At 41.3% G+C, this 26,430-nt stretch overlaps 1 protein-coding gene across 1 annotated transcript in view; it reads right to left on the reverse strand.

The window, feature by feature from the left end:
• Positions 1 to 817: 817 nt before the first annotated feature.
• iqub (IQ motif and ubiquitin domain containing) overlaps positions 818 to 26,430 on the reverse strand; it is a 34,005-nt gene continuing 8,392 nt past the window's right edge. Inside the window, exons 6-21 of the mRNA XM_033037629.1 lie at positions 25,530 to 25,658; positions 24,090 to 24,221; positions 21,440 to 21,556; positions 19,643 to 19,768; positions 17,527 to 17,658; positions 15,789 to 15,923; positions 14,024 to 14,191; positions 10,430 to 10,602; positions 8,626 to 8,781; positions 7,898 to 8,108; positions 7,157 to 7,332; positions 5,971 to 6,141; positions 5,171 to 5,347; positions 3,259 to 3,507; positions 2,233 to 2,418; positions 818 to 1,129 (exon numbers count right to left, since the gene is read on the reverse strand). Of these exons, the coding sequence (XP_032893520.1) occupies positions 965 to 1,129; positions 2,233 to 2,418; positions 3,259 to 3,507; positions 5,171 to 5,347; positions 5,971 to 6,141; positions 7,157 to 7,332; positions 7,898 to 8,108; positions 8,626 to 8,781; positions 10,430 to 10,602; positions 14,024 to 14,191; positions 15,789 to 15,923; positions 17,527 to 17,658; positions 19,643 to 19,768; positions 21,440 to 21,556; positions 24,090 to 24,221; positions 25,530 to 25,658 (2,603 nt within the window). The 3' untranslated portion in view covers positions 818 to 964. The remainder of the gene's footprint in view (positions 1,130 to 2,232; positions 2,419 to 3,258; positions 3,508 to 5,170; positions 5,348 to 5,970; positions 6,142 to 7,156; positions 7,333 to 7,897; positions 8,109 to 8,625; positions 8,782 to 10,429; positions 10,603 to 14,023; positions 14,192 to 15,788; positions 15,924 to 17,526; positions 17,659 to 19,642; positions 19,769 to 21,439; positions 21,557 to 24,089; positions 24,222 to 25,529; positions 25,659 to 26,430) is intronic.

Here is a 26,430-nt window from a genome sequence, read left to right on the forward strand (position 1 = left end):
GAAAGGATATGGATCACGTGCAGGAAGGGTAGATATGTTTATCTGACATAATGTTTGGCACAAACATTGCAGGCTGAAGAGACTGTATCTATGAGACTGTTAACATAGAACGTATTGTACTATGTTGTATGTATACCAAGCTGACGCCTTGTGTTTTCATCTGGATCCCATGAGGGGTAGACACAAAATACTGGAGTAACTGGAGTAACCAGTGGGTCTGACAGCATCTCTGGAGAGAAGGAATAGGTGATGTTTCGGGTCGAGACCCTCCTTCAGACTGAGAGTCAGGAGAAGGGGAAACGAGAGATATGGACGGTGATATCGAGAGATATGGAATAAATGAATGAAAGATATGCAAAAAAGTAATGATGATAAAGGAAACTGGCTATTGTTAACTGCTAGCTAGGTGAAAATGGGTTACAGACAATGAAACTCAACAAGATGACTGGAATTTGTACAACGACTTGGGTGAGGGAGGGAATGCAAGGGTTACTTGAAGTTAGAGAAATCAATATTCATATTAAATATTAAACCAGCATCTACAGTCCCTCCTTCACATGAGGGTTAGCTGGGACAATTTGGGCAGCACAATATTTTAATGACTGAGACTATGCCTGATATTTTAAGCAATACATCAAGCTTCAGTTCAGGGACCCAGTGTTATGGCTGTTGTAAAGTGCAAATATTAGCAAATTGTAATAAGATTATATTGAAATATATAAAGGATTGCATTTATGAATCCAATTACATTTCATTCAGTCATTCTTTAGTCTGAGGGATTAATTACAAACACAGAATCGATTATAAATTAAAGAGGTTACAATTATTTTTTGTTTTATGATCAGTGATTAATAAAACAATGTAACATTCTTTTCTACAAAGCTGTAATTTTTTTAATTGAAATTAATCTTTGAAGTGTGTCCTTCTGACATCATCCACTGAAGTAATTTGCAAACGCTGGTTTTCAATTAGCTTGAAGTAAATTTGTAATTATGAGGTCGTCTGTGGAAGTCGAGTCTTTCATCAGGCAAGTGCGCGCGTATTTCACAATTTCAGGAATCCGAGAAAAATAACTGTTTCCCAAAGTGTGTCGGTGCTTGATGGTGCGAATAAACGTGGCCTCATAGTCCTGTGTGACGAACAACAATATACTCATGGAATCATAGAGTCATACATCATGGAAACAGGCCCTCCAGCCCAACTTACTCAAGTCGACCAAGATGCCCCATCTACACTAGCCCCACCTGACCGTATTTGACACATATCTCTAAACCTTTCCAGTCCATGTACCTGTCCTTTCAATATTGTTATAGTGCCTTCCTCAACCACCTCCACTGGCTGGTTGTTCCATATACCCATCACCACTGTGTGAATAAGTTGTCCCTCAGGTTGCTATTAAATCTTTCCCCTTTCACTTTCAAGCTACTGTATGTTCTCCGGTTCCTCAATGTCCTGCTCTGGGTAAAAGGGTCTGTGTATCTACCCTCTCTATTACTCTCATGAACTTATACACCTTTAGAACATCACCTCTCATCCTCCTGTGTTCCAAAGAATAGAATCCTAGCCTACCCAACCTCTCGCTACAGCTCAGGCCCTCAAGTCAACATCCACAAATGTCTAGTCCAGAGTTAATCACTGTACGGACATTAAATTGAGGACACACAAACACATCAGAGCTTTCCTCGGTGCCTTAAAACATTGGCCTATCAAATTTGCAATTAAGAAGTTGAATGGACATCATAGGTGGGACGGCATGGTGGCACAGCAGTAGAGTTGCTGCCCTACAGCACCAGAGATCCGGGTTCAATCCTGACTGCGCGTGCTGTCTATACGGAGTTTGTACTTTCGCCCTGTGACCACATGGATTTTAACTGGGTGCTCCGGCTTCCTCCCACGTTCCAAAGGCGTTTAAGTTTGTAGGTCAATTGGCCGGTAAAAGTGTAAATTGCCCCTGGCGTGTGTAGGATAGTGCTGGCGTATATATGGGGCGATCGCTGGTTGGCGTGGACTCGGTGTATCCCTAAACTAAACTTAAACATAGAATGGAAGGATTATGCAAGGAACAATGCAGACAGATGAGTAAACTAATGAGCCCATGAGTGGGTAAATAAATAAGCAAAGTTGAACTCAGAGAGCAACAGTGGGAAATTATGAGACACAACAGAAATAAACAAATGCAGAAAATATAGAGTGATAAGTTTACAAAATAAGAGAGGAAATAAATGTATATACCTTGTAGATGTTATCAAGTTTAAGGTGAGCTTCAGCTTCTTCCTCTGTGAGGATGATACAATTCCAGGGTGACCACTCCATTGTTTTATCCCACCTTATCATTACCAGATCCTTCATACTTGTGTTGGCACTCAACGCAGACTGCGTGCCCCAAATACTGTCAACGAGATATTTCATATCTTGTTCCTGCCAAAATAATACTGCTTTGTAAATTAATGTCGAAACAATGTTAGCTATCCAAGATAACAGATCAATGCATTAAATCGTAGATTTTACTATGAAAGACATTTCATGACTGAACGTTATTCCCTTATCATGTATCTGTACACTGCGAATGGCTCGATTGTAATCATGTTTTGTCTTTCCGCTGGCTGGTTAGCACGCAACACAGTGTTTCCACTTTGAAGGGAATTACCTGAAATTCGGGAAATTCCGGTTGTCTTAGGGCAATTTTAGTGAATATTTAGAATGGAAGAAGGAGGAGGTGAGAAACATAAACCAGACCCTGACTGGACCTGAACGAAAGGCAGCTCTTTACACACTCCTGGAAGAAGAGGCAAAGCTCATTGCATCTATTGCTCGGCATCGAGCAGATGCTGCGAAGGAAACTGGACCAAAATTAATTCAGAATCTTTCGAATAAGGTCAATGACTAATATGTTATTGCATTAATATAATTCCGTAAAGAAATGATAATGTCTCACAACATGGTGAGAGAATGTGATCTCAACTATCAGTTTGGTGCTACTTTGGGCAAACCTAGTGAGTATATGATCTGTTATTTAAGCTGTGGAAATGATAGCAAATTTATTGAGCCATTGCAACAAACTCAATTTATTAAAAGTAAATTATTCTGCTTGTCTTTCTCACTCAGAGCTGCCCCCCTGTGGTCAAATGATGGGTTTATTCTTACTGCGCCATTACTCCAGTATTTCGGGCCTAGCTTTGGTTCCGCAGTTCTTTCCTATAGATTTTGTGTGCACAACGCCATTTGCTTAAAGCATCTTGCAGCAAAGTCATACAATACCTGCACCAAGAATGCAAGTTGCGATCCATCTCCAAAATCTGCCTCAGCTTTCCTCAGCTGTTTCATGATCAGTTTGTACTGGCTTGACTCTTCGCGATGACGAGCTTCATTATTCTGCTTAATGCATTGTCGGCATAAGTGGAGACCCCTTGACGTCATTGACAGAGGGAAGTCTGTGGACGGTATGTAACTCCCACAGCTTGAGCAGAAAAAAATGTTTTTGCGCAACTGCATTGGATCCTGTGGAACCTAGAATAGTACAAAGTTCACATTATAGAGAGGTTCAGAGTTTAAAGGATATCTTTCCTTGGTCTTCAAGTCTACAAACAAAGACCGTTCTCCAATGGTACTTTTTACCCACTAATATCAATGGAATTGATCAGACTTTCCACACATCCAAAGCAGAATTAAATTTAGGTCGGGTTTTCATGCTGCATTTATGAATATATCTGTAATAAAGCGCTGTGGAACTTATTATTCAACAACCAAACTGATAATTTGTTGGTTCCCCAGTTAATATATTCCATTGCAACCACATAACACAAATATAAACAGTGGCAACCACGTCACACACATGAATAAGAAAGGTTTGGAGGGATATGAGACTATAACAGGCTGGCGTAAATGGGGCATCTTGGTCAGCATGGGCAAGTTGGGCCAAAGGGCCTGGTACCCTGCTGTATGGCTACGACTGAACTCATTAACCAAGAAGTTGAGACTGGGTGATGCCATCACCAGAAGGCAGCATAACATTAAACGTTGATGACACTGCCCACATTACAGTGTTCAAATGCCCCACCATGGAATGGTTAGTAAAGTTGCTGCCTCACAGCTCCAGCACTTTAGGTTCAATCCTGATCTCCAGAGCTGAAAAGTTCTCCCTGTGACCACACGGATTTTGTATGTGTGTGCCAGTTCCTTCTCCCAGTCCCCAAGATCTACATGTTGGAAGGTTGACTGTTCTTAGTGTATAGGTGAGTGGTAGACTTAGGGACAAGCTGTTGGGAACATGGGGAAAATAAAATTGGAATAGCATGGGGTTAATGTAAATGTGTTTTTGGTGGTCAGCCCAGACTCGTTGGGCTAAAGTGTCTGTCTCCGTGCTGAATGACTCTCTGGATCTCAAATATAATTCCTGCCCTTTGTAATCCAGTCCATTTAAGGCAATTGGAAATATCCCTTTAGCCTCTTTGGCTTCTTTTTTGTACTTGCACACTTGTATTTATCATTGCCCTGTATACCTCTACAACAAAATTCCCACTTTCACAACATTAAATCCTTGTATTTCCATTTCTTAGATAAAAAATGGTCACCCATTTGGTCAGCCAATAGTCAACAGTGAATTCCATTTGCCAGCATCTTAGGTACTATATATTTTGTTTATATCCATGCTAGATTCCTGGTCCATTAGATTCTCATCTTATCTTTGTTCCTACAAGCTTTGATACACGGGGTGAAGAACGTTACAGTCTTTCGAGGAGTACCTCAAATCCAAAATGTTCATTTTATCACAACCCACTTCTCAGACATTTAACAATCCATTTCAGAAGGTCATCTCCAATTCTATGTGATTTTGTTTTGGTAAATAGTCGCTTAACGCAAATGTTTGGTAGCCTGTCTAGACAATGACTACAATATTAACTACAGCTCCAACAGGGCGGCCATGCCCATGGAACCTGTCCGATGCTACTCTGTGTTCAGCCATCTATGCAGGGATATTAATATCTAACCAGATGAGATTCTGGAGAACCATATTGTTCTGTGCAAAGCCAATGAATATAATTCTAAATGCTAGATTTTGAAAAGATTAAGCATTTCAGACCATCTATTGTGTCAATAAAAGGGAAAGTGCATAAAATTACACTGCTGAATGACCCCAGCACATTTAAAGTAACTTTGCCCATTTTTGTACCTTAAGGAATCTGGCGATCTCTGGGTTAAACATTGGTGTTTTGATGTACTGAAGAAAGAGTGTTGATATTCTCTGTCTGAGTCCATCCAGGTATATTTCCTTCACTTGCCTCATAAGAAGATCTGCTTCTCGGTCAATCAAATCCATAATTTCCTGCGTTAACTTACAGTCATGTTCCTTTATAGGAAGAATAATTGATATTAGAAATTTCTAAAGAGTTAAAATCTGTGACCAGAGCTTTAACAGACAGGAACAGATGCGTTTCACGGTTTCTTTAGACTTTAGAGATGCGGCACGGAAACCAGCCCTTCAGTCCACCGGGTCCATGTCAACCAGTGATCACCCGTATACTAGCACTATCTTACACATTAGGGACAATTTACAATTTTACCAAAGCCAATTCCTTGGAGCGCAGGAGGATGAGGGGTTATCTTGTAGAGGCATATAAAATCATGGGAGGAATAGATCGGGTAGAACTCTTGCCCAGACGAGGGGAATCGAGAACCAGAGGACATAGATTTAAGGTGAAGGGCGAAAGATTTCATAGGAATCTGAGGGGTAACTTTTTCCACACACGAGGTGGTAGGTGTATGGAATGAGCTGCCAGAGGAGGTAGTTGAGGCAGGGACTATTGCCACTTTTAAGAAACAATTAGACAGGTATATGGATAGGACAGGTTTAAAGGGATATGGACCAAACGTGGGCAGGTGGGACTAGTGTAGATGGGACATGTTGGTCGGTGTGGGCAAGTTGAGCTGAAGGGCCTTTTTCCATGATGTAAGACTCTATGACGTTCATACCTTGACTGTGTGTTTTAAAGTCAATAGAGCATCCAGTCTCTCATCCGTGGTCAGGTATTTCATATTAATACTGTTGTAAATTTCACGCAGCTCTCTGGCCCGAAGAGTGAACTGGGTGTCCATTTCAGTGATTCGCCCATCAAATGCCTTCCATCTTATGGGATCTGCACACTACACCAGTTAAAATGCAAGTTAGTTCACAGCTGAAACTTAAACAATGAACAAATACTTAAATACAAACACACTTATAATTAGAACTTTTTCTTTGGAAAGAGTCAATTTGGTGACACCTTGTGATCATTATATTGGACTGGGCAGCAATTTGACTGGAAATGCTCACTATTACACTTCAAACTGTTGGCATCTAAGATAGACACAAATAGCTGGAGTAACTCAGCAGGTCAGACATCATGTCTGGAAAGAGGAATAGGTGATATTTCTGGTCGAGATCCTTCTTTTCACTTCAGCTTTTTGTGTCTATTTTTGCATTTAAACCAGCATCTGCAGTTCCTTCCTATATATTTTGTCTGCTCCACTGCAAAATCTCCTCAAGGTATGCCTACTTTGAAGAAGTTCTCCACCTCCATTCTGAAGAAGGGTCTTAACCCGAAACATCACCTATTCCGTTTCTCCAGAGATGCTGCCTGACCCGCAAAGTTACTCCAGCTTTTTGAGTCTATCTTCGGTTTAACCCAGCATCTGCAGTTCCTTTCTACACAACCTGTTGGCATCTGTTCACTCATCAGTGTCAACGCTCATGAACTTGTCAGCTGAGATCTGCTGGTAGTCTTCTTACTGCACTCTGACATTTGACTTCCACAATATACCCAGAAGTGCAGAAAAAAGTCCCGCATCTCCCCAGCAGTTAGCTAGGTAATTGGTTTATTGAACCTGTGCCAAGTCTAGTCCTAGCGCAGGAAGAATAAACCCATCATTTGACCACAGGGGGGCAGCTCTGAGTGAGAAAGACAAGCATAATAATTTACTTTTAATAAATTGAGTTTGTTCCACTGGCTCAATACATTTGCTATCATTTCCACAGCTTAAATAACAGATCATGTACCCACTAGGTTTGCCCAAAGTAGCACCAAACTGATAGTTGAGATCACATTCTCTCACCATGTTGTGAGACATTATCATTTCTTTACGGAATTATATTAATGCAGTAACATATTAGTTCATTGACCTTATTCAAAAGATTCTGAATTAATTTTGGTCCAGTTTCCTTCGCAGCATCTACTCGATGCCGAGCAATAGATGCAATGAGCTTTGCCTCTTCTTCCAGGAGTGTGTAAAGAGCTGCCTTTCGTTCAGGTCCAGTCAGGGTCTGGTTTATGTTTCTCACCTCCTCCTTCTTCCATTCTAAATATTCACAGAAGGAACACAACTGCCATGAAGTAAACACATTTCTCCTACTCGCACCGGAAACTAGCATTCAAATAAAACCATCTGAGCTGCAATTGAAAATAAAACATGATTGGACATCATCAGAAATTTTTAATGAATAAAAATTTTCATGTAGAAAACTGGAGAATTTTAACAGAAGACAGGATTTATGGGGAGAAGGCACGAGAATGGGGTTATGAGGGAGAGAAAGAATTACATTGAGTTGATGGGCCGAATGGCCTATTTCTGCTCCTATCATTTATGAACTGGAGTCAAGGAAAGAGCGTTCACGTCGGGCCTTGTTTCCACCAATCTTTCCACCACCAAGCACAAGAAGCGACAAGACAGACACCATTGTATGCAGATGCCGAGAAGTGTGTTCTCTGGCTGAACAACTTCTAATCTTGTGATGTGGACTCGATAAGGACTTATGAAAATTGACCATTTTAAATATTCAATAGCATTTAAAATAAAAATGATTTACTGAAGACCAGAACTGGAAAACTTAATCAAAGGGAAATGTCAACAAGGTAAAATGTACCTTCCAGTGCATGAAAGAGTAGGTCAAAGTCTTCTCTTGTCTTAGGATTCATTCTCCTTTCATATTGTCTCTTTGTATAATCGTCTTTTTCCGTTTTCAATTTCATTTCTTGCTCCTGTTCCCATTGTAGCCTTTTGTCCCTTTGTATTCTCAGTTGTTGAACATAATTCTTAGCAAACCAGCGTCTAAAGTAGGTCTGTATCACAATGACCTGAAATATGAGAAGCTAATGTTGCAGCTAAGTTTGAAGGCAAAAGTCACAAGGCCGCAGCAAATTGTAGTTTTCCATTAATGTTGATATTTGTACAAAAAGAAGTTGTTCTGTGAGGGTTTTCATGCTTTTTTATGCAATCACTGAATTCATAGGCTAGCACATTTATGTTATGATCCAAATATAGAACAGGAATAAAGAGTCATCTTAAGTTTCTAGTTTTAGAGATACAGCGCGGAATCAGGCCCTTCGTCCCATGGGTCCGTGCTGACCAGTGATGCCCGAACTCGAGCACTATCCTGCACACTAGGAACATTTTACAATCTTTACTGAAGCCAATGAACCTGTACATCTTTGGAGTGTGGGAGGAAACCGGAGAGCCTGAGGAAAATGTACAACGAGCTCAGGGGGAGAAGGTACAAACTCCGTACAGACAGCACCCGAGTCAATGATTCAATGATCCTATTTATTCAATGATACTTCCGCGTGGTATCTCAAAAATAAAATTATAACTTACCGCATTCAACCGACACTCGTGGTATTCTTCAGCAGTGAAGTACCTTCCTGGAGTGAGCAACTTATCTTTGATGTTGGTCACATAGCAGCCGATTTTGGTCATCTGTGTTGAAGTATTATTAGTTGTTTGCTGATACTTATTTCTTTCAGAAACTGTCTGTAGAAAAAAAATGTACATTTGCTATGGAAATTTCCCAAAGATGGTAACATTTACTTAAGTAAAAATTATCGGAGTTGTAGTGAACTTATGGTAAAAAACTATTCTTTATTTTCATTAATACACTGAACTGATAATTGTGGTCAATAGTCAAAATGGCCATGGTCCGCCAAGGGCGGTAAGCAGCCAGTCGAAGGTGCATGACAATTTACATAGTTATTTCCTTTCAGCTCACCTGGAGGTAGTTAGTTTGATGACTAAGTTTGAAGGTCAAGTCAAGCTTATTTGTCACATACACATACGAGATGTGCAGTGAAATGAAAAGTGGCAATGCTCGCGGACGTTGTGCAAAAAGACAAACAAACAAACAACCAAACAAACTACAAACAGAATGTAACAGAATCACATATTCTTTTTCATATTAAATATCGTGGGCAGAAGGAAAAAGGGAAAAAAACAGCAATTTAAAAAAAAAGCAGTATGAAGCACAATGCCACTGGACATTAATGGAATATGATCACTAAATGTGATCACCTCTATTGTGAGGACTTGGAGCTGCATTTATAATAACCACATATGCAGTTCTATTGACATCCACTTGTATTTTACGACATTTCTAACTCCAACTCTCATTTAAAGATAAGAGCTTCCAGTCACTTTAAATGTCTTCATTGGGCAGTTAGTAATCAAGGAAGGGTAATAAATGCTAGCCTTGCCTAATTTACCAAGATGCTAAAAAGGAATTGAAAAAGAGAGCATCTCATCCTCTTAACATTTTATTAGTTGGAATATTTCAAATGAATACTGTGTTATATTTAGGGATAAGGAAATTAACCAAAAATGTCCTCTCACTGCCTGGTTTATAGTCTCTGCCACTGTTTAAACCAACGTGGTGAATTTTGCAGTGAAACATGCGTGCCACCTCTGAGAGATCACCGGATATGAAGAAACGTTTGAAACGTTGCAGAATTTCTTTATAAGTCCTAACATAATAATGGGGCAGAATAGCAGCTGAAGCTTTTATTCAAGTGCAGACACCTCGCATTTTACGAGGAGGTTACATGCTTGAAAAGCGGCACGCAATTAAAAAAAGCACAAATTAAACAGTAGACACACAATGTTGGAGTAACTCAGCTGGTCAGGCTGAGCATCCTGAGCTGGAGAAATGGAATAGGTGACGTTTCGGGTCAGCTATACCTTTTCTCCAGAGATGCTGCCTGGCCCGCTGAGTTTCTCCAGCATTTTGTGTCAATCTTCGGAATAAATCAGCATCTGCCCATATAAATTAAACAAATACACGACCACATTGTCAGCAGTAAATTTGAGTGTGTTAATCCGAAAATACCAGCGTGTAAATCAGGCTTTGGTATGAAAGGAGCATGCACATTATTTTAAAAACGCATAAATTAAACACATGTAAAACACGAGGTTCGTGTCCGTAAGTGACAGGAGCAGAATTAGTCCATTCAGCCCATCAGGTCGACTCTGCCATTCAATCACAGCTGATCTATCTTTCCCTCTCAACCTCATTCTCCTGCCTTCTCCCCATAAGCCCGAACACCCATACTAATCACGGATTTATCTATATCTGCCTTAAAAATATCCATTAGCTTGGCCTCCACAGCCATTAGGTGTCTGTATCCTCTACCTGTGTCTCTCGGCAGAACCTCTCCACGCAAACACAAGTTCTCTTCGACGGAGTCTGTGTTCCTGCATGGTGGAATTCTGTTCCTGTAATTTTGTGCTTATAGCCACCCAAATAGGGCTTGTGATATGGATGTCTCACAATCTCCACGTCCACAGTGCAACATGTCTTGGCATCTGTAAAAAAAATCAGAGCTATCATTTTTTAAGAAATTTAATTTTTTTTGTTCAAGCAAAAATCTTAGTTGCTGATAATCCAAAAATATAAGCAGAAAATGCTGAGCATACTCATTAAGTCAATAAGTGGCTGTGGGGAGAGAAGATTGTGATTCGTATAATATTTTATGATTTCATGTTTAATCAGTATCTGGTATACAAATTTAGTTAATTTGTAAAGGAAAATCAGATCAAACAGAAACATTTAAAGAGGCCATAGTAAATGAATTGACCATGGTCTCTTTAAATTAGTGTTCATTTCTAATTCTGATTCAGATTCAGAAAACTTTATTGTCTGTCGTAACAGAAAATCTTCTTTGACGTGGCTCAACATACAACCAGGACAATGTACTGATAAGCAGTCATACAACACAGATTTCTGCGAGCACACACAGTGTGTATAGATCTTAAAAGCAAGTACCTGTATAAGGATTAGAAACTGTAAAAATAGACAAGATAAAAGTTGTGGATACGTGTAAAGTAGTGCGTCAGGGTTAATTTGTCCCTTGTTCATTTTTTATTTAAGCTGTTTATGGCAATGGGTATGAATGAGTTTTTGTGGATGTTTTTCTTGGATAGGGGGACTTTATATCGGCGGCCTGATGGCAGAAGTTGGAAGGACTTGTGCAGGGGGTGGGTGGGATCCTGTGTAATGAGGTTGGCTTTCCTTTTAACTGCCTGGGTGTGAAGTACTGATAATTGATTTTGAGTTTTGCCAGTTATTTTGCTTGCTTGATTGATGATCCGGGAAAGCTTTGATTTGTCTTTGACAGAGGTGAGGGTGAACCAGGATGTGATGTTAAAGGTGAGTACAGATTCTATAAGTGATTTATAGGCAGCTGTTAAAATGTCCTGTCTGACATCAAAGCTCCTGAGTTTCCTCAGCAGGAACAGGCGTTGCTGTGCCTTCTTGTACACAGAGTCTGTGTGCTGGGAGAAGGACAGGCGGGCGTCAATCTCTGTGCCCAGGTATCTAAAGGCCTCTACCTGCTCAACTGTCTGCCCATTCAGCCTCAGAAGTTCAAAGAGAGGTTGGGGGGAAGACGTTCGCCTCCCCCCACAACACAGCTCCTTGGTCTTGGAGGTGTTAAGCTCCAGAGAGCTCTCTTTGATCCACAGCATCAGGGTGTTGACCTGCTGATAGTAGGCAGCCAGAGAAGTGTGATCCTTGATGTGGGCCACCAGGGCCATATCGTCTGCATACTTAAAAAGGGAAATGTCACTGTTATTGTTTGTTATGTTGTTTGTGTAGATGGAAAATAAAATCGGTGATAAAACACAACCCTGGGGGACACCAGTGTTTAAAATCATGTTCTTGGATTTAAAACCACTTACCACCACATGCTGAGGCTGGTCCTGCAGGAAGTCTTTTGTTTTAACAATTTAACTCCATTTGTATACCAGATATTGATTTTATACGTGAAATCATAAAATAGTGTACTAACCACAACAGTAAATCATAATAATCATAATTACAATTGTAATTTATTAGCTAAGTATGTTTCGCAACATACGAGGAATTTGGATTGCCATAGTCATACCAAAACAGCATCAAGACACACAACTACATAAAAATTTGACATGAACTACCACCACAGCGGCTCCTCCACATTCCTCACTGTGATGGACCTATCTTCTTTCCTCCTTTCCTCCCGCGGTCGGGGGAGTTGAGCCATCCGCAGGCGGCAATCGAGCTCCCACGACGGGGTGGACTAAGCTCCTGCATTGGGATGGTCGAAACTCCTGCGGCTCGGAGTGCCCGAAATCGGTCCCTAACCGGGGACCGCGAGCTTCACGATGTTAAAATCCTCATCTCCCGCAGGTTGGCGCACCAAAGGCCGACCACTGGCAAAGGGATCGCCCGCTTCAAGTTGTTAAAGTCTGCAAGCTCCACGGTTTTGGAGCTCTAGAAGTCCCAAACAAGAGGCCGCCAACTCCACGATGTTAGGCCGCAGTGCAGACGGAGATATGACACGGAAAAAGTCGCATCTCAAGGAAAGAGATTTTTAAAAGTCTCTCCCCCCCCCCCCCACTGTAATCCCAATTGAATTAATGGAGTAAAACCCCTTGCTATTCATGCAGTCTGGGGTTTGGTACAGGGGTCTCATGCTCTCATCTCTAATGCTATCCATTTCAGGGATACCTTTCATCATTCCACATCCAAGGTGATGAAGATGTTATCCCAATGTCACCTGACTACAGCACCACCCTCTAGCTCCCTAAGACATGCAAATCGCTAACTCCTGTATATGACAACATAATGTTCATGTTTTAATTTCCCAAAATAAATTAGATTTAATGTATTTAATCATTTTCGTAAGTTCTAGGAGCAGAATTAAGTCATTCCACCCATCAAGTCTACTCCCCCATTCAATCATGGCTGATCTATCTTTCCCTCTCAACCCCATTATCCTGCCTTCTCCCCATAACCCCCGACACCCATACTTATCAAGAATCTGTCAATCTCCACCTTAAAATTATCCACTGACTTGACCTCCATAGCCATCTATGGCAATGAGTTCCACAGATTAAACACCCTCTGACTAAAAGTAATTCCTTCTCATGTACGTACTTCTCTTCCGAGGTTATGGCCTCTGGTCTTCGACTCTAACACTAGTGGAAGCATTCTCTCCACATTCACTCTATTCAGGCCTTTCACTATTCAGTAAGTTTCAATGAGGTTCCCCCTTATCCTTCTAAACTCTAGTGAGTACAGGCCCAGTGCCATCAAACGCTCATCATATGTTCACCCAATCATTCCTGGGATCATTCTCATAGACCTCCTCTGGGCCCTCTCCAATGCCAGCACATCCTTCCTCAGATATGGGGCCCCAAACTGCTCACAATGACCAATTGAATCAACCTAGTACCAGTCTATCTGTATAGAGGTTGCATGTTCTCCCTGTGGCCGCATAGATTTCTCCGGGTGCTCTGGTTTCCGCCCACATCCAAAATACGTACAGGTTTGCAGGTTAATTGTCCTGTAAAATTGTCCTTAGTGTAGAGAATAGAACTTGTGTATGGGTGCTCACTGGTCGGCAGGGGCCACCCACGGTGGGTCGAAGGGCCTGTATCCACACTGAATCTCTAAACTAAACAATAAGCCAAGTTAGTGTAGCAACTTTGAGTTCCAATACCAAGTCTCTATCAATTGCTGGAGGCAAGTTTCCAAGTGGAGAAGCTAATGAGTGCCAGCAATCACAAATGTAATGACTCCCGACTTGGCTTGGAAAACAAAATTAATTTGAACAGCTCTAAATCTGGAACATGCATTTTTTTCTTGTACCTGGTCTGATAAGTCTACGGGCAACATTAAATAGGCTCAATCCAAATTGACCTGCTGAAATTTAAAATATTAATGGGGGTGTAGATTTTGTAGTACCTAGCTGAACATTGACAGTGATGACACAGGACGTGGTGACTTCCTGCTGTGGTTTGATGCGTTCAATAACATAGTTTTCAGGGTCAGTAGATGCCAGCTCCAGCTCGATAGCACCGTGTGGTCTGACTCCTAAATCTACCAGCGTTTCCGAATCCTTTATTATTCTACCTACAACGCAAGAGGATACTATTAGTTCACAGGTTTTTAATGGAAGACTTCTGAGAATGCATGGGCTAAAATTCAATAAATCTCAACAATATATTCATTCATTCAGTGCACAGCATCCACAACACAAGTAAAAGTGTAGAACATAACACTATAAAAATATAAAATCTAATTTACTTAACTTTTTTTTTTAACACTCTGTTTTGAATAAAATGCCAATATGTTATCTCCAAATAATTTTGAGTCAAAAATGACACAGGCAGAGTTTGCTCTCTTCAGTTGCCCTTCTCATGTACACCTGCCTCAGCGGAAATGCAGAGGCACTATGCAAGTTTTAGTCAGGCAACAAGAACAGAGTCATGAGCACCACAGTGGGAAGATTCCAACCCTATCGTGTCTCCGAAAGGAGATAAAGGGTGGACTAATGCATTTCCGTCAATGGTGCCATGGATTTTTAAGAGTTTTTGCATCCCTTTAATGTTGAGCTATTAATATTGAAAACTGCCTGTTTTAGTTAAATTATAGAAGTTTAATTACAAATAGATTAAAAAGTTAGAAATAATTCAGATTAGGCCAATTTTTTTAAAAAGACATGTGGACAGGTACATGGGTTGGAAAGGTTTAGAGGGATATGGGCCAAACGCAGTCTGTTGGTAGAAGACTTGTGAGGCGTTTTCCTGGTGCATTGCTGGGGAATTCTAGCAAGACCAGGCTCACCTAGAGCAAGGTGTTACAACAGGCAGCATGGTGGCGCAGCAGTAGAGTTGCTGCCTTACAGTGCCATTATAGTCTGACAATTACTGCGGTTTCAATGTCTGGGTTTGGGCTAGGGTTAGCAAGATCTGTTCAAATTATCATTCAAAAATCTATTGAACAGCCTGTCCAGCTGCGGTATACGTATTTCTGTAGAATTAACCATAAATAGGGCCCTGGCTGGGGGAAAGTTAGCTTGGGTGGGTGGGCAACACGTATGGTTAGCAAGCTGCCTCAAGGAAACTCTGGGCTATTATCTGTACTGTCAAATACTTCACACCTTGGTGTCATCCAGGTCAGGACTGATAGATAATGTATTCTCATCAATTGTTCAACAATGACCCAGCAGGGGTGGGAGATTGCAACCTTCACCTGGTCCACCCTGTTTTGACTAATGCAATCAAGCCGAGGTGCACAAACATGTAGATCAAATAGAACAAGTTGTCCTACGACTTTAGGCTGTGCACGCCACACGCAAGAAGAAGAATGACCCAGCAAAGGCCATGACGAAAAGGAAAGGTTAGCCTTCAAGTAAAATTATAATGAAAAGGTATTTCAAGGTAATCACAAATTGAGAGGTTACAATATTAAAAAAAGTCCTATTGCGATAAAACCTATGAGAACTTTCAAAAGGCAAGTGCTTGCAAATAATATTATATATATTGATTATTTAGGGAGCGGATCCGAGTCTAGGTGACTTGGTAATAAAAATGTTATCATGTGACAGGCCAAAAAGGTTGATCAAGAAGAATCTATGGTTTGCCGAACACTTTGATACCAATTTAGCAATGTTAATTACTGTTTTTTACATATATTACCACAAGGATATTTTATCACTCAGGCTTACCTTTACATGTTATTTGCAACAACTTTACGGGCAATTTGAACTGTCTTGCAAATCGTGATTTTAGTTTCCTTATTGGAATGCAGACGGGTAGCGTCACTGTCATAACATCACATGAAGGAAGTAGGGTGACTATACCTGAATTAAAAAGCAATACAATAAATTAGTTTGCCCACTCATTGAATGACAAAACTTCCAACAGTATTCATTTGGATATGGTAATGCTTTGTTTAAATGCAGAGGAAAAAAATTGCCAGTTGGTATTTAACATTACGCTAGAAATTTCATCAAAATCCCTTCCAAAAAGTAGGTGAGTATAATGCTAGGATTAAAACAATTAACTGGAAGTTTACATGTGTAAATTCCAAAATTCTTCAATTTCATTACAATTCACTACTACAGGGGTGGAACAGTGGCATAGCAGTCTTACTGCTTTACTGTGCCAGAGACCTGAGTTCGATCCTGAATACAAGTGCTGTCTGTATGCCGTTTGTACTGTCTCCCTGTGATTGCATAGTTTTTTTCCGGGTTCTCCGATTTTCTCCCACATTCCAAAGACGTGCTGGTTTGTAGGTTCATTGGCTTCTGTAAATAGGATAGAACTAGTGGACGGGTGATTGCTGGTTGGCGTGGAAGGGCCTGTTTCAATGGTGTATCTCCAAACTAAACTAAAACTACTGCACATACACCTTCACCACCGGGTGGCGCCTTGAGTGGCAGCCTCGCCAACAGCCTGTTGCCCCTTTCTTCTTTGTTGTTTTTAGTCCATTTTATTTGTATGTTTTAGTTCATCTTTAGTTTTTGTATTATGTGGGTGGGTGGGTGGGTTGAGGGAAACTTTTTTAAAATCTCTTCCTACAACAGAGTTGCGACTTTTTCCGATCGTATCTCTGTCCACACTGCGGCCTAACATTCTGGAGCTGGCGGTCCCTTTGTTAGGGACCGACTTCAGGGACTCCAGCTGCAGGGGGCTTCGACCGCCTCCATCGCGGGAGCCACGATCGCCCACCTTGCGGGGGCTTCGATCACCAACTGCGGGAGCTTCGATCGCCCTGACTGCGGATGTTTTGATCGCCCCGACCGTGGGAGAAAAGGAGGAAGAAGGTAAAGGTTATTCGTCTTCCATCACAGTGAGGAATGTGAGGTCACTGAAAGCAAGATGGATGCTGCCTGCGTTGGTGGGGGCTCAGAGGGATTGCCGTAAGTGGGGTGGACTCGGTGTTGCGGGGATGTCGTGCCACGGGAGCGTCCTGGAGTCTGATGAGATTGCGGACGGCTTTCTGACTGTTCAGGCAGACAGGGACTGCAGACAGAGCGACAAGCGGTCGGTGCAACTCTGGTCACATCACGGTGAAGGAGCATGTGCGTGGCCCGGACATTGGACTGATGGCTGTGGGTCTCCGCTTATGCTGTGTGTCCTGGGGATTCTCACACGCCGCTGTGGTGGCTGTTCATGTTTAATTGTTATGTCATTGTTGCTTTTTTGTTGGTATGACTGTATGGTAAATCAAATTTCATTGTACCTTAGGGTACACATGACAATAAAGGACTATTGAACTATTGATGACCAACATACAAATATCCAAAAGTAACATGCATATTTTAAACCGTTATATACGACAAATTGGCATATATAATACTGATTACAATTCTAAAATAAAATTACAACTGTATCTGTCAATTTATTTCGACCAGTCAGTGACAGAGTATCATCGCCAAATTAATAGGTTTAAGAATTTACCTGTGGCTGTGCTGTTGGCTAAGTCTGGAGATGGGGTCTTAGATTTAGCAGAATATGACTTTATTACTAATCTTTTTTTTAGGTCTCTATCAGCAGCAGTACCAGGTGTTTGTAAAATCAAACATTCAGCAGCTACATGGAAAATAAATGTAAAGAAAATCATTACATTTCCATTGCTCATTTTTTTCCAGTTTACTAATTCCTTTTGACAAAATCTTATTAAAATTAATTTCAACAAACAAGTCACTTTTACTGATAATGGTGAACAATGTCTTAAAATATATTCATTTAGAGAACGTGGTCAGCATTGGTAAGGCTAGAATCTATTGCCCAACCTTATCTGTCTCTGTGAAGGTGCTGGGCAGGTGTATTATGTGACCATAGCATTCTTTTTTGATGGTTCTGCTGAAAAAGGTGCCCCAGAATTAATCTCTGGTGATAATAAGGGTGTGCCTGGTGCAAGTAGTAGAAGTTGCAATCACTGTCGCACATTGCATTGTAAGGCACCGTGCCCATTGATGTTTTCAACAATGATGATGATGATGATGCTGAGCCTGGAACTCAGTCTGAAGAAGGGCCTCGACCCAAAACGTCACCCATTCCTTCTCTCCGGAGATGCTGCCTGTCCCGCTGAGTTACTCCAGCATTTTGTGTCTATCTTTGGTTTAAATCAGCATCTGCAGTTCCTTCCTAGACAATGGCAATCTATTTCCAGTCAGGACAAGTCAGTCCTAGTTCCTGGTCAGGAAAAATCTGTTGTCACAGATTTTGAAGGTGTTCTCGGAGTGCCATAGACAAATATTCAATGATTCTACTCAATATTCACTTCTTCTTGCGTATGGCATGCACAGCCTAAAGTTGTAGGACAACTTGTTCTATTTGATCTCATTTGATTGTGCACGCCCTGTTAATTGCATTTGTCGAAACAGGGCAGACCACGTGAAGGTTGCAATCTCCCACCCCAATATTCACTGATACTTGAAGGTAGACACAAAATGCTGGAGTGACTCAGCGGGACAGGCAGCATCTCCGGAGAGAAGGAATGGGTGGAGTTTCGGGTCGAGATCCTTCTTCAGGCTGATCAATGATACTTCCTTGTCACATGCACCTAAGTACAGCGAAATGCGGTAAAATCATACAGCAGACCATGCCTACGCTGCGCACAAGACCACACCCACGCTGCGTACAAGTGTCGCCACATATCTGGTGCCGACAAAGTTCCAAAAGTTCACTGAAAATTCATGTCTACTGCCTGTCGCCGTTCGTGGCAGTAGCCCTCCAATCCTCCGCTGAGTCCCCTTCATTCTCAATTTTAATCTGGTTATTCTGATCCATTTTTAGATTCAACGCCCACTTGCAGGGCAGAATTTAGAATTTACATTATTGTTTTGATAAAATAATGGTACTTTGAGAGGTCATCTAAAGTTTCATGATGCCCCAAAGCCTGTTTACTCTGACAAATCAAGAATAAGTTGTTAAATCTGCAACATTTAACTGAAGATAGGTTCATTAACACAAACTCCGCTCACTAATTCTTTAAATCGTTGCGGACTGAGATTTAAGTACCACTCCAAGACACCAGCAATCGGCTAAACATAAAATATCCTTGGGAACAGGACGCCCGTGGGCAACACGGAGGCGGAGTGATAGAGTTGCTGTCTTACAGCGCTTGCAGCGCCAGAGACCCGGGTTCGATCGCGACTACGGGTGCTTGACTGTACCGAGTTTGTACGCTCTCCCCGTGACCTGCGTGGGTTTTCTCTGCGATCTTTGGTTTCCTCCCACATCTTTGGTATCCCCCCACACTCCAAAGACCTACAGGTTTGTAGGTTAATTGGCTTGGTATAAGTGTAAATTGTCCCCAGTGTGTGTCGGCTAGTGTTAGTGTGTGGGCTAGTGTTAGTGTGTGGGGATCGCTGGTCGGTGCAGACTCGGTGGCCGAAGGGCCTGTTTCCACGCTGTGCCTCTAAACTAAACTAAACCCACATTCACAGAAAACGAGAGATTCAGTGCATATTAGTGAAAACTATTTGATTCATGCCCAATAATTGTGATCATATCAATAGGGTTTCCTTATAAATTAACTGTGAATTCAAGCCCTCAGTTGTCTGCTTACCTCTCTTTTTGGAAACTTGAACCTCGCTCTCTGCTGGTTCAATTTTACCGTGCATTTCCTCAATAGCGTGGATCTGTGCTTCCAGTTTCTCTTTCAATTCTTCACAACTTAAAGAAGGTTCAATTCCTGGACAAGATTACAAGTTAAAGTAATAATTGTAATAGAAAGGAACAAAGAAAGATAAACCTAATTGTTGCTGGTATAACCTGAGTAATAGGAACAAAGGCAATACACCAAGAAACAGTTGCAGTCATACCAACAAATGGATTCAGAAATTCATAAAGACCAGAGGAAAAAGCCCTAAGTGTCCATCAAATCTCACCCATTCAGGTAACAACATCTCCTTTTGGAGACAGCTGTGAAAGCCAAGTCAATGGATAGTTTTAAGGCAGAGACTGACAGATTCTTGATTAGTAGGGGTGATGGGGCAAAGGCAGAGGAATGGGGTTGGGAGGGAAAGATAGATCAGCCAATGATTGAATGGCGGAGTGGACTCGATAGGTCGAATGGCCTTATTCTGCTCCTAGAACATATGAACTGTCAGCGCTAAATGAATAAGCAGGGTACAATGACACAGAAATGAGGGCTATTGGAACACATCTGGTCGATGGGGTTGACCCAAACCTCCGATGCTATGTGGTTGCAATTCCACCCAAACGCCACTTGGATTTCCACTGGGCGCTCCAGTTCCTCCTGTGTCTCAAAGGCATGCTGATAGGTTAGCTGGTAACAGTGAATTATCCCGAGCGGTTGGAGAACCAAGACTTGATGGGCACATGAAAAAGAATAGGTTATAGGGAAATGAACTGGGGAATGACAGATGGGAGTCAATTGAGAGATTAGTTCTATCTGGGCCATCAAATCATCTTAAGAATGCTGTGGACATTCAAATAAACAGCTTTAATTTTCTCTTACCATCCTTTCCTATCCTGACCTTTTTTTGAAGCTGCTCTCTTGTGCGTGCATGCCCTGTACCCTCCTGACATATTCTGATTAACGTTAGTCTTCTCACTCGTCTACGCTGGAATCTTATGGGGTTTTGTCGTGGTGGAGGAGGTGAGAAAAGAAGGTTCGAACAGTAGTTTCCAATTCTAGTTGTAAACTACGCTCAGGTCAAGCAGTGGGTGTCAAAGACATAGGAAAGATCATTGAGGAAAACTGAGAAGGTGAGAAGGAAACAGCTAATAGGGACCTGCAGGCAACTATTCCAAACATAAGTGTGGTGGGTATATGGAACAAGCTAACATGGGAGGAAGTTCAGGCAGGTACTATAACAACATTTTGAAAATACATTTGGACGGAAACATGGATAGGAAAGGCTTAGAGAGCAGTGGTTCTTAACCTGGGAGCCGGGACCCCCATAGGGGGTAATTTGGGGCTTTACTGGGGAAAATGAAGGGGTCATAAATAACATATCCATTTGTTGAGCCCATTTTTAGGAACCTAATAAAGGTACATACCACATACAGTATTTTGTTCGCGTATGTGCATACGTATACCAAAAAGGTTAAGAACCAATGGTTTAGAGGGGTATGGGCCAAACGCGGGTATCTGGGACTAGTATAAATTGGGCATCTTGGTTGGCATGGACAAGTTGGGCCAAAGGGCCTGTTTCCATGCTGCACGACTAATCTTAAATCATCGTTCATTGTGAAATATTGCAATTTCTTGGAGGATATGTTCTCGCATAACGTTGATGCTCATGTTCACAGCTTTTGTTTACAAATCCCAGCTAGTAATTTGAACTATAATTAAAATCTGGAAAGTACTTTGCCATTAATTAAAATTGTACCTTACCTACTGTTTGCTCAGCTGATTGATCAGCGGCATTTGGAGCAGTCTGTCCAGTAGAATCCAAACCTGTAGCACCTTCCTTCACACCAATGCTGCTGTCATCTATAACTGCAGTTCCTCCTGTCGAATTTGTATGTATTAGTTTGAGAAGATTCAAAAGAAGAGATGTGAAAATATGTATTACTGGACTCAATGCTGCTTTGGATATCAATAGCCAACCATATGCACTCGATGTTTTTAAGAAGGATCTGCAGATGCTGGAAAATCGAAGGTACACAAAAATGCTGGAGAAACTCAGCGGGTGCAGCAGCATCTATGGAGCAAAGGAAATAGGCAACGTTTCGGCCCGAAACGTTGCCTATTTCCTTCGCTCCATAGATGCTGCTGCACCCGCTGAGTTTCTCCAGCATTTTTGTGTACCATATGCACTCGATACTGGCATTTGTTTCCAACTACACTTCTGCATCTACTTATTTTTTCATCACATACAGACTCTGTCTAAAAGTTTCTGTGATCATGCAGAAAGAAAGAGCGGCAATATTAAATGTCCCCCATTGAGGGCGGAAGATGAAGCGATTTTAACGCAGATTGTAGAAATAGTTGAACCACTAAACAAATATTTTGTGTCATTATTCACTGTAGAAGACACAATAAACTCAACAGACAAAGTAGTGATCCAGGGTTCTAATAGTTTTGAGGAATTTAAAATAATTGACATCACTCAAGATAAAAAAAACTAGACTAAAAGATGATAAAATATCAAGACCTGATTATTTGTATCCTGGTGCTACGGAAAAATGGCTGCTGAACATAGAACATTGAACAGTACAGTTACAGGCTCTTTAGCCCACAATATCTGTGCCAAACGTGATGCCAACTAATCACCTCTGCCCACACATGATCTGTATCCCTCCATTCTCTGCCTGTTCATGTGCCGATCTAAAAGATTCTTAAATGCCACTTTTCTATCTGACTCCACGGCCACCCTTGGCTTCCACCACGCTCCGATGGATGGCGAGTGCAAATATCGTCTTTAAACATTATTTTTGGAATTGTCCCAGCAGGATGAAAGCTAGCAAATGTAACTGCTCTTCAAGATAACCAGTTACTTAAGTCATGGCACCGAAATTATCTTTATGCACTTAGGCTGAGCCAACATAAAAAGGGAAAAGTTTGATAAATCCAATTGAATGTTTTCTAATTGAATGGATTACCACAGTAAGCAAGAGAAAACAAGCATATTATTTTTGCATTTTCTGGAAGTATCACGCTAATCTGGGGATTGGGAAAATTGCATTAACATTGAAAGAGGACTGATTTAAAGAACGCTAAAAAGATCAGAAATAAACAGGTTATTTTCAGTTCACTGGCAGTTACTAATAAAATACTACAAATATTAATAATGGGCTCTCAGTTATTCCAAATATCCATGATGGCTGTTCTGTTCTCGTCATATGAACTCTGGCTGACATCCAGCCACTCCAAGCACATAGGCCATTTTCAATGCCTCTACCTCATCCACAGACAGAACTTGAAATCTGTGAACTTCCTCACCTCAAGTACGACAGGGCTTGTATACAAAAACAGGGATATGATACTGAGGCTCTATAAGGCATTGGTCAGTCCGCATTTGGAATATTGTGAGCAATTTTAGCCACCATATCTGAGGAAGGATGTGCTGGCTCTGGAGAGGGTCCAGAGGAGGTTTACAAGAATGATCCCAGGAATGAGTTGGTTAACATATGATGAGCATTTGACTACCCTGAGCCTGTACTCACTGGAGTTTCTTCCCAAACCCCAAAGACGAACATGTTTGTAGGTTCATTGCCTTCTGTAAAGATTGTAAAATGTCCCTAGTATGTAAGATCGTGCTTGTGTCTAGGGATCGATGGTCTGCGTGGACTCGGTGGGCCAAAGGGCCTTGTTCCAGCATTTATCTCTAAATTACACTAAACTTAAGTGCCTCAAAGTCAGCCACATTTGCAAAGAAACCCAAAGCACCAGACAGGTCCAATTAATCTGAAACATAATGGAGGATGCCTTTTAAGGGCAGAACCCCTAACTTGAATTTGTGCTAAAAAATGTTCATGGGTATTCTATATTTTGTAATAGATCTATGTAGTTGCATCAAATGCACCAGCACAACTTCCCTATGAAACCCTGCCCAAACTAAACTAGTACAAAGAGGCACGGGTTAACTGTGCAGTGCAGCATTCGGACTCCTGCTTAGAAATGATCCAATTTCCAAGCACATAGCAGCACTAATTCACTTAATTGAATCCTCAGAGAGAGGGTTGTCCTACGAGAAAAGATCAAGTAGGATTGGCTTGAATTCATTAAAAGGCAGAGTAGATATTGAGAAGCTGTTTCCCGAGTCTGGAAAGTCAACCTAGAGAGCAGACATAATCTGAGGATAAACAGATTTATGACCGAGGTGAAATGAATGTTCTTTTTTCGAAAGATTGTAAATCTTGAGTTCCTCGGTACACGTGACAATAAACTAAACTAAACTAAGATAGTGAGACATAGCGAGACGATACTATAGTGAGGTATAAACTCATAATTATTGTTTACAAATTTCAGCCGGTAATCTGAGTGTAGTAAAGCCAAATAATTCAAAGGCACCTTGCTACTGGGTAAATGTTTACATTACCTCCTGGCGTCTCAGTTGATGGACCAGAGGTATCTGGCGTTGGTTCGTCTGTGCTAGTATATTTCGAACAGTCCAAAACTATAACTCCTCCACCCATCGGAACTTTGCTACAGTCCAAAATTAGCTTTGTTCCTACTCATATTCATCAATTCAGGATTCAATAGAAGAGGGAAGAGAAGTGAAAATGTTAATCTAAAATGCATTCTAAAGGGGTGCACTGTGTTTCTTCAATACTGTTGACATTTTATGAATTTGAAAATCTACAGTGGGTCAACAAATTGGAGTGCAACAAAGAGTAAATGCTCTAATACGTTCAAAGCTACAAATCTTTCTTTCCACCCTACGTTCAAAATTATTTTTGCCCATTTCGCTCATGTGAATGGATACCGGTCAGTAAGCAAGGCTGTCAATGCAGAAAAGGAGGTAAAAATCAACATATAAATCAACAATATTGTGCAGTCTTGTGCACCCCTTCAGAATTGGTTTGATGGCATTGATTTGAGACACCAGGTAGCCCATTGGAGGAATCTGCACAATTTGGCAGGGAATTACTAAAATAAATAAACAAATTAGCACAAGGTTTCACAAGAAAGGTGCCCTTTGATGTTTGCTGCCAATTGCCCAGTAAAACATTATCAATAACAATTTATGTACAAAGATTTTGAGGAGCTTGGCAGGTTAGAGCTCTCCCCAAGAACTGTTCCCCAACGAGAAGATACATGACCTGTGAGACTAATCATCCTGGATAAATTACACATTGAATGCTAATGTGTAGACCAGGTATATAAACTGTACACAGGACTCCATTTAGCTGGAGATGAGCACTTGGCAGTCATCAGATCTGCAGCGACCTTGACTGATTCCAGATAGGAGATACATTGTAACCTTAACACTCTGTGGGACAGCACAGTGGCAGAGTTGCTGCCTTACATCGCTGGAGACCCAGATTCGATCCTGACCATGGCTGCTGTCTGTACTGTACGGTGTATGTACGTTCCCCCCGTGATATAGGTGTTTTTTCGTCGGGATCTTCGATTTCCTCCCACACTCCAAAATTGTACAGGTTTATAGGTTAATTGGCTTTGGTAAAATTGTAAATTGTCCCTAGTGTGTCGGATAATGCTAGTTATGGGACGATCGCTGGTCGGCGCAGACTCGGTGGCCAAAGGGTCTGTTTCCGTGCTGTATTCATAAACTGAACTAAGCATGACTGTGGTCTTTATTAAGGCTATGATAGCATTAGTATATTCCTACAAAATATGCAAATAGTGATCGATCATCGTCATTTATGCCTTGTTAGGTTTTTGCTAGCTTTATTGGAGTTTAATGATGTTCAACCATAATCAGGTGTCTATGTGTGTAACCCAAATGTTCACACTTTAAAGGTAGCAAAATCCAGATTTGAATATCAAGTTAATGATTTTCAAATGTCATCATTACCTATTGCATCAGCGTGATGTCGCACAATTGCCTCTGCTGGTGTAATGTCCGTTGCTCCCGTTGTTTCATCCATTTTGACTTCTGCAGTTGGACCATCCCCAACATCAGGGCTTACGATTTCAGAATCTTCTGTTCCGTTGAGCCAAAGAACAGTCGTGAGTTTGCATTACAAATTGAATAAATGCCGAGCTTTTGAAAATCACTGCTGAACATAATCTAACTATCCTTAACCCAGGAATGATTGATTGCCGAGCTGATAACTGTCCAAAGCGCTTCACAAACTGGCCAGTTACACCCAGCATGATCGATTGGCCTGCTATTCACCACTTAGACTGTCAAAGAAACTGACAAGTTTTGATGTTTTTCGATTCAGTTCCACGCATGCCCATAAATGTGTGCAGATTTCAGCAAGATAGTTGCAGTAGGACTAAGAGGTTACACTTTTCCCCCAAACCAAAATATGAAAAAATGATTTCCCTCGGTCCACATTTGTACTTATTTTTGTTCCTAGAAGCTCATAACTTCATAGGTTCATAAGTTCTAGGAGCAGAATTAGACCATTCGGCCCATCAAGTCTACCTCACCATCCAATCATGGCTGATCTAACTTCCCCTCTCAACACCATTCTCCTGCCTGCTCTCTATAACCCCTTACTAATCAAGAATCAGCTGTATAATGGGAGCAAATCAATATGTTAACAGGTCATTTGTGAAATGGGTGAATATCCCACACCTCTTATCTAAGTATGTTCCACCTCAGATAGTCACATTTGCCAGCATTTGGCCCATATCCCTCTAAACATTTCCTATCCATGTACCTGTCCAAGGTAGACACAGAATCCTGTAGTAACTATGCGGGTCAGGAAGCATCCCTGGGGAAAAGGAATAGGTGATGTTTCGGG

This window comes from Amblyraja radiata, chromosome 19, assembly GCF_010909765.2.
Source record: "Amblyraja radiata isolate CabotCenter1 chromosome 19, sAmbRad1.1.pri, whole genome shotgun sequence".
In the NCBI taxonomy this organism is placed as follows: domain Eukaryota; kingdom Metazoa; phylum Chordata; class Chondrichthyes; order Rajiformes; family Rajidae; genus Amblyraja; species Amblyraja radiata.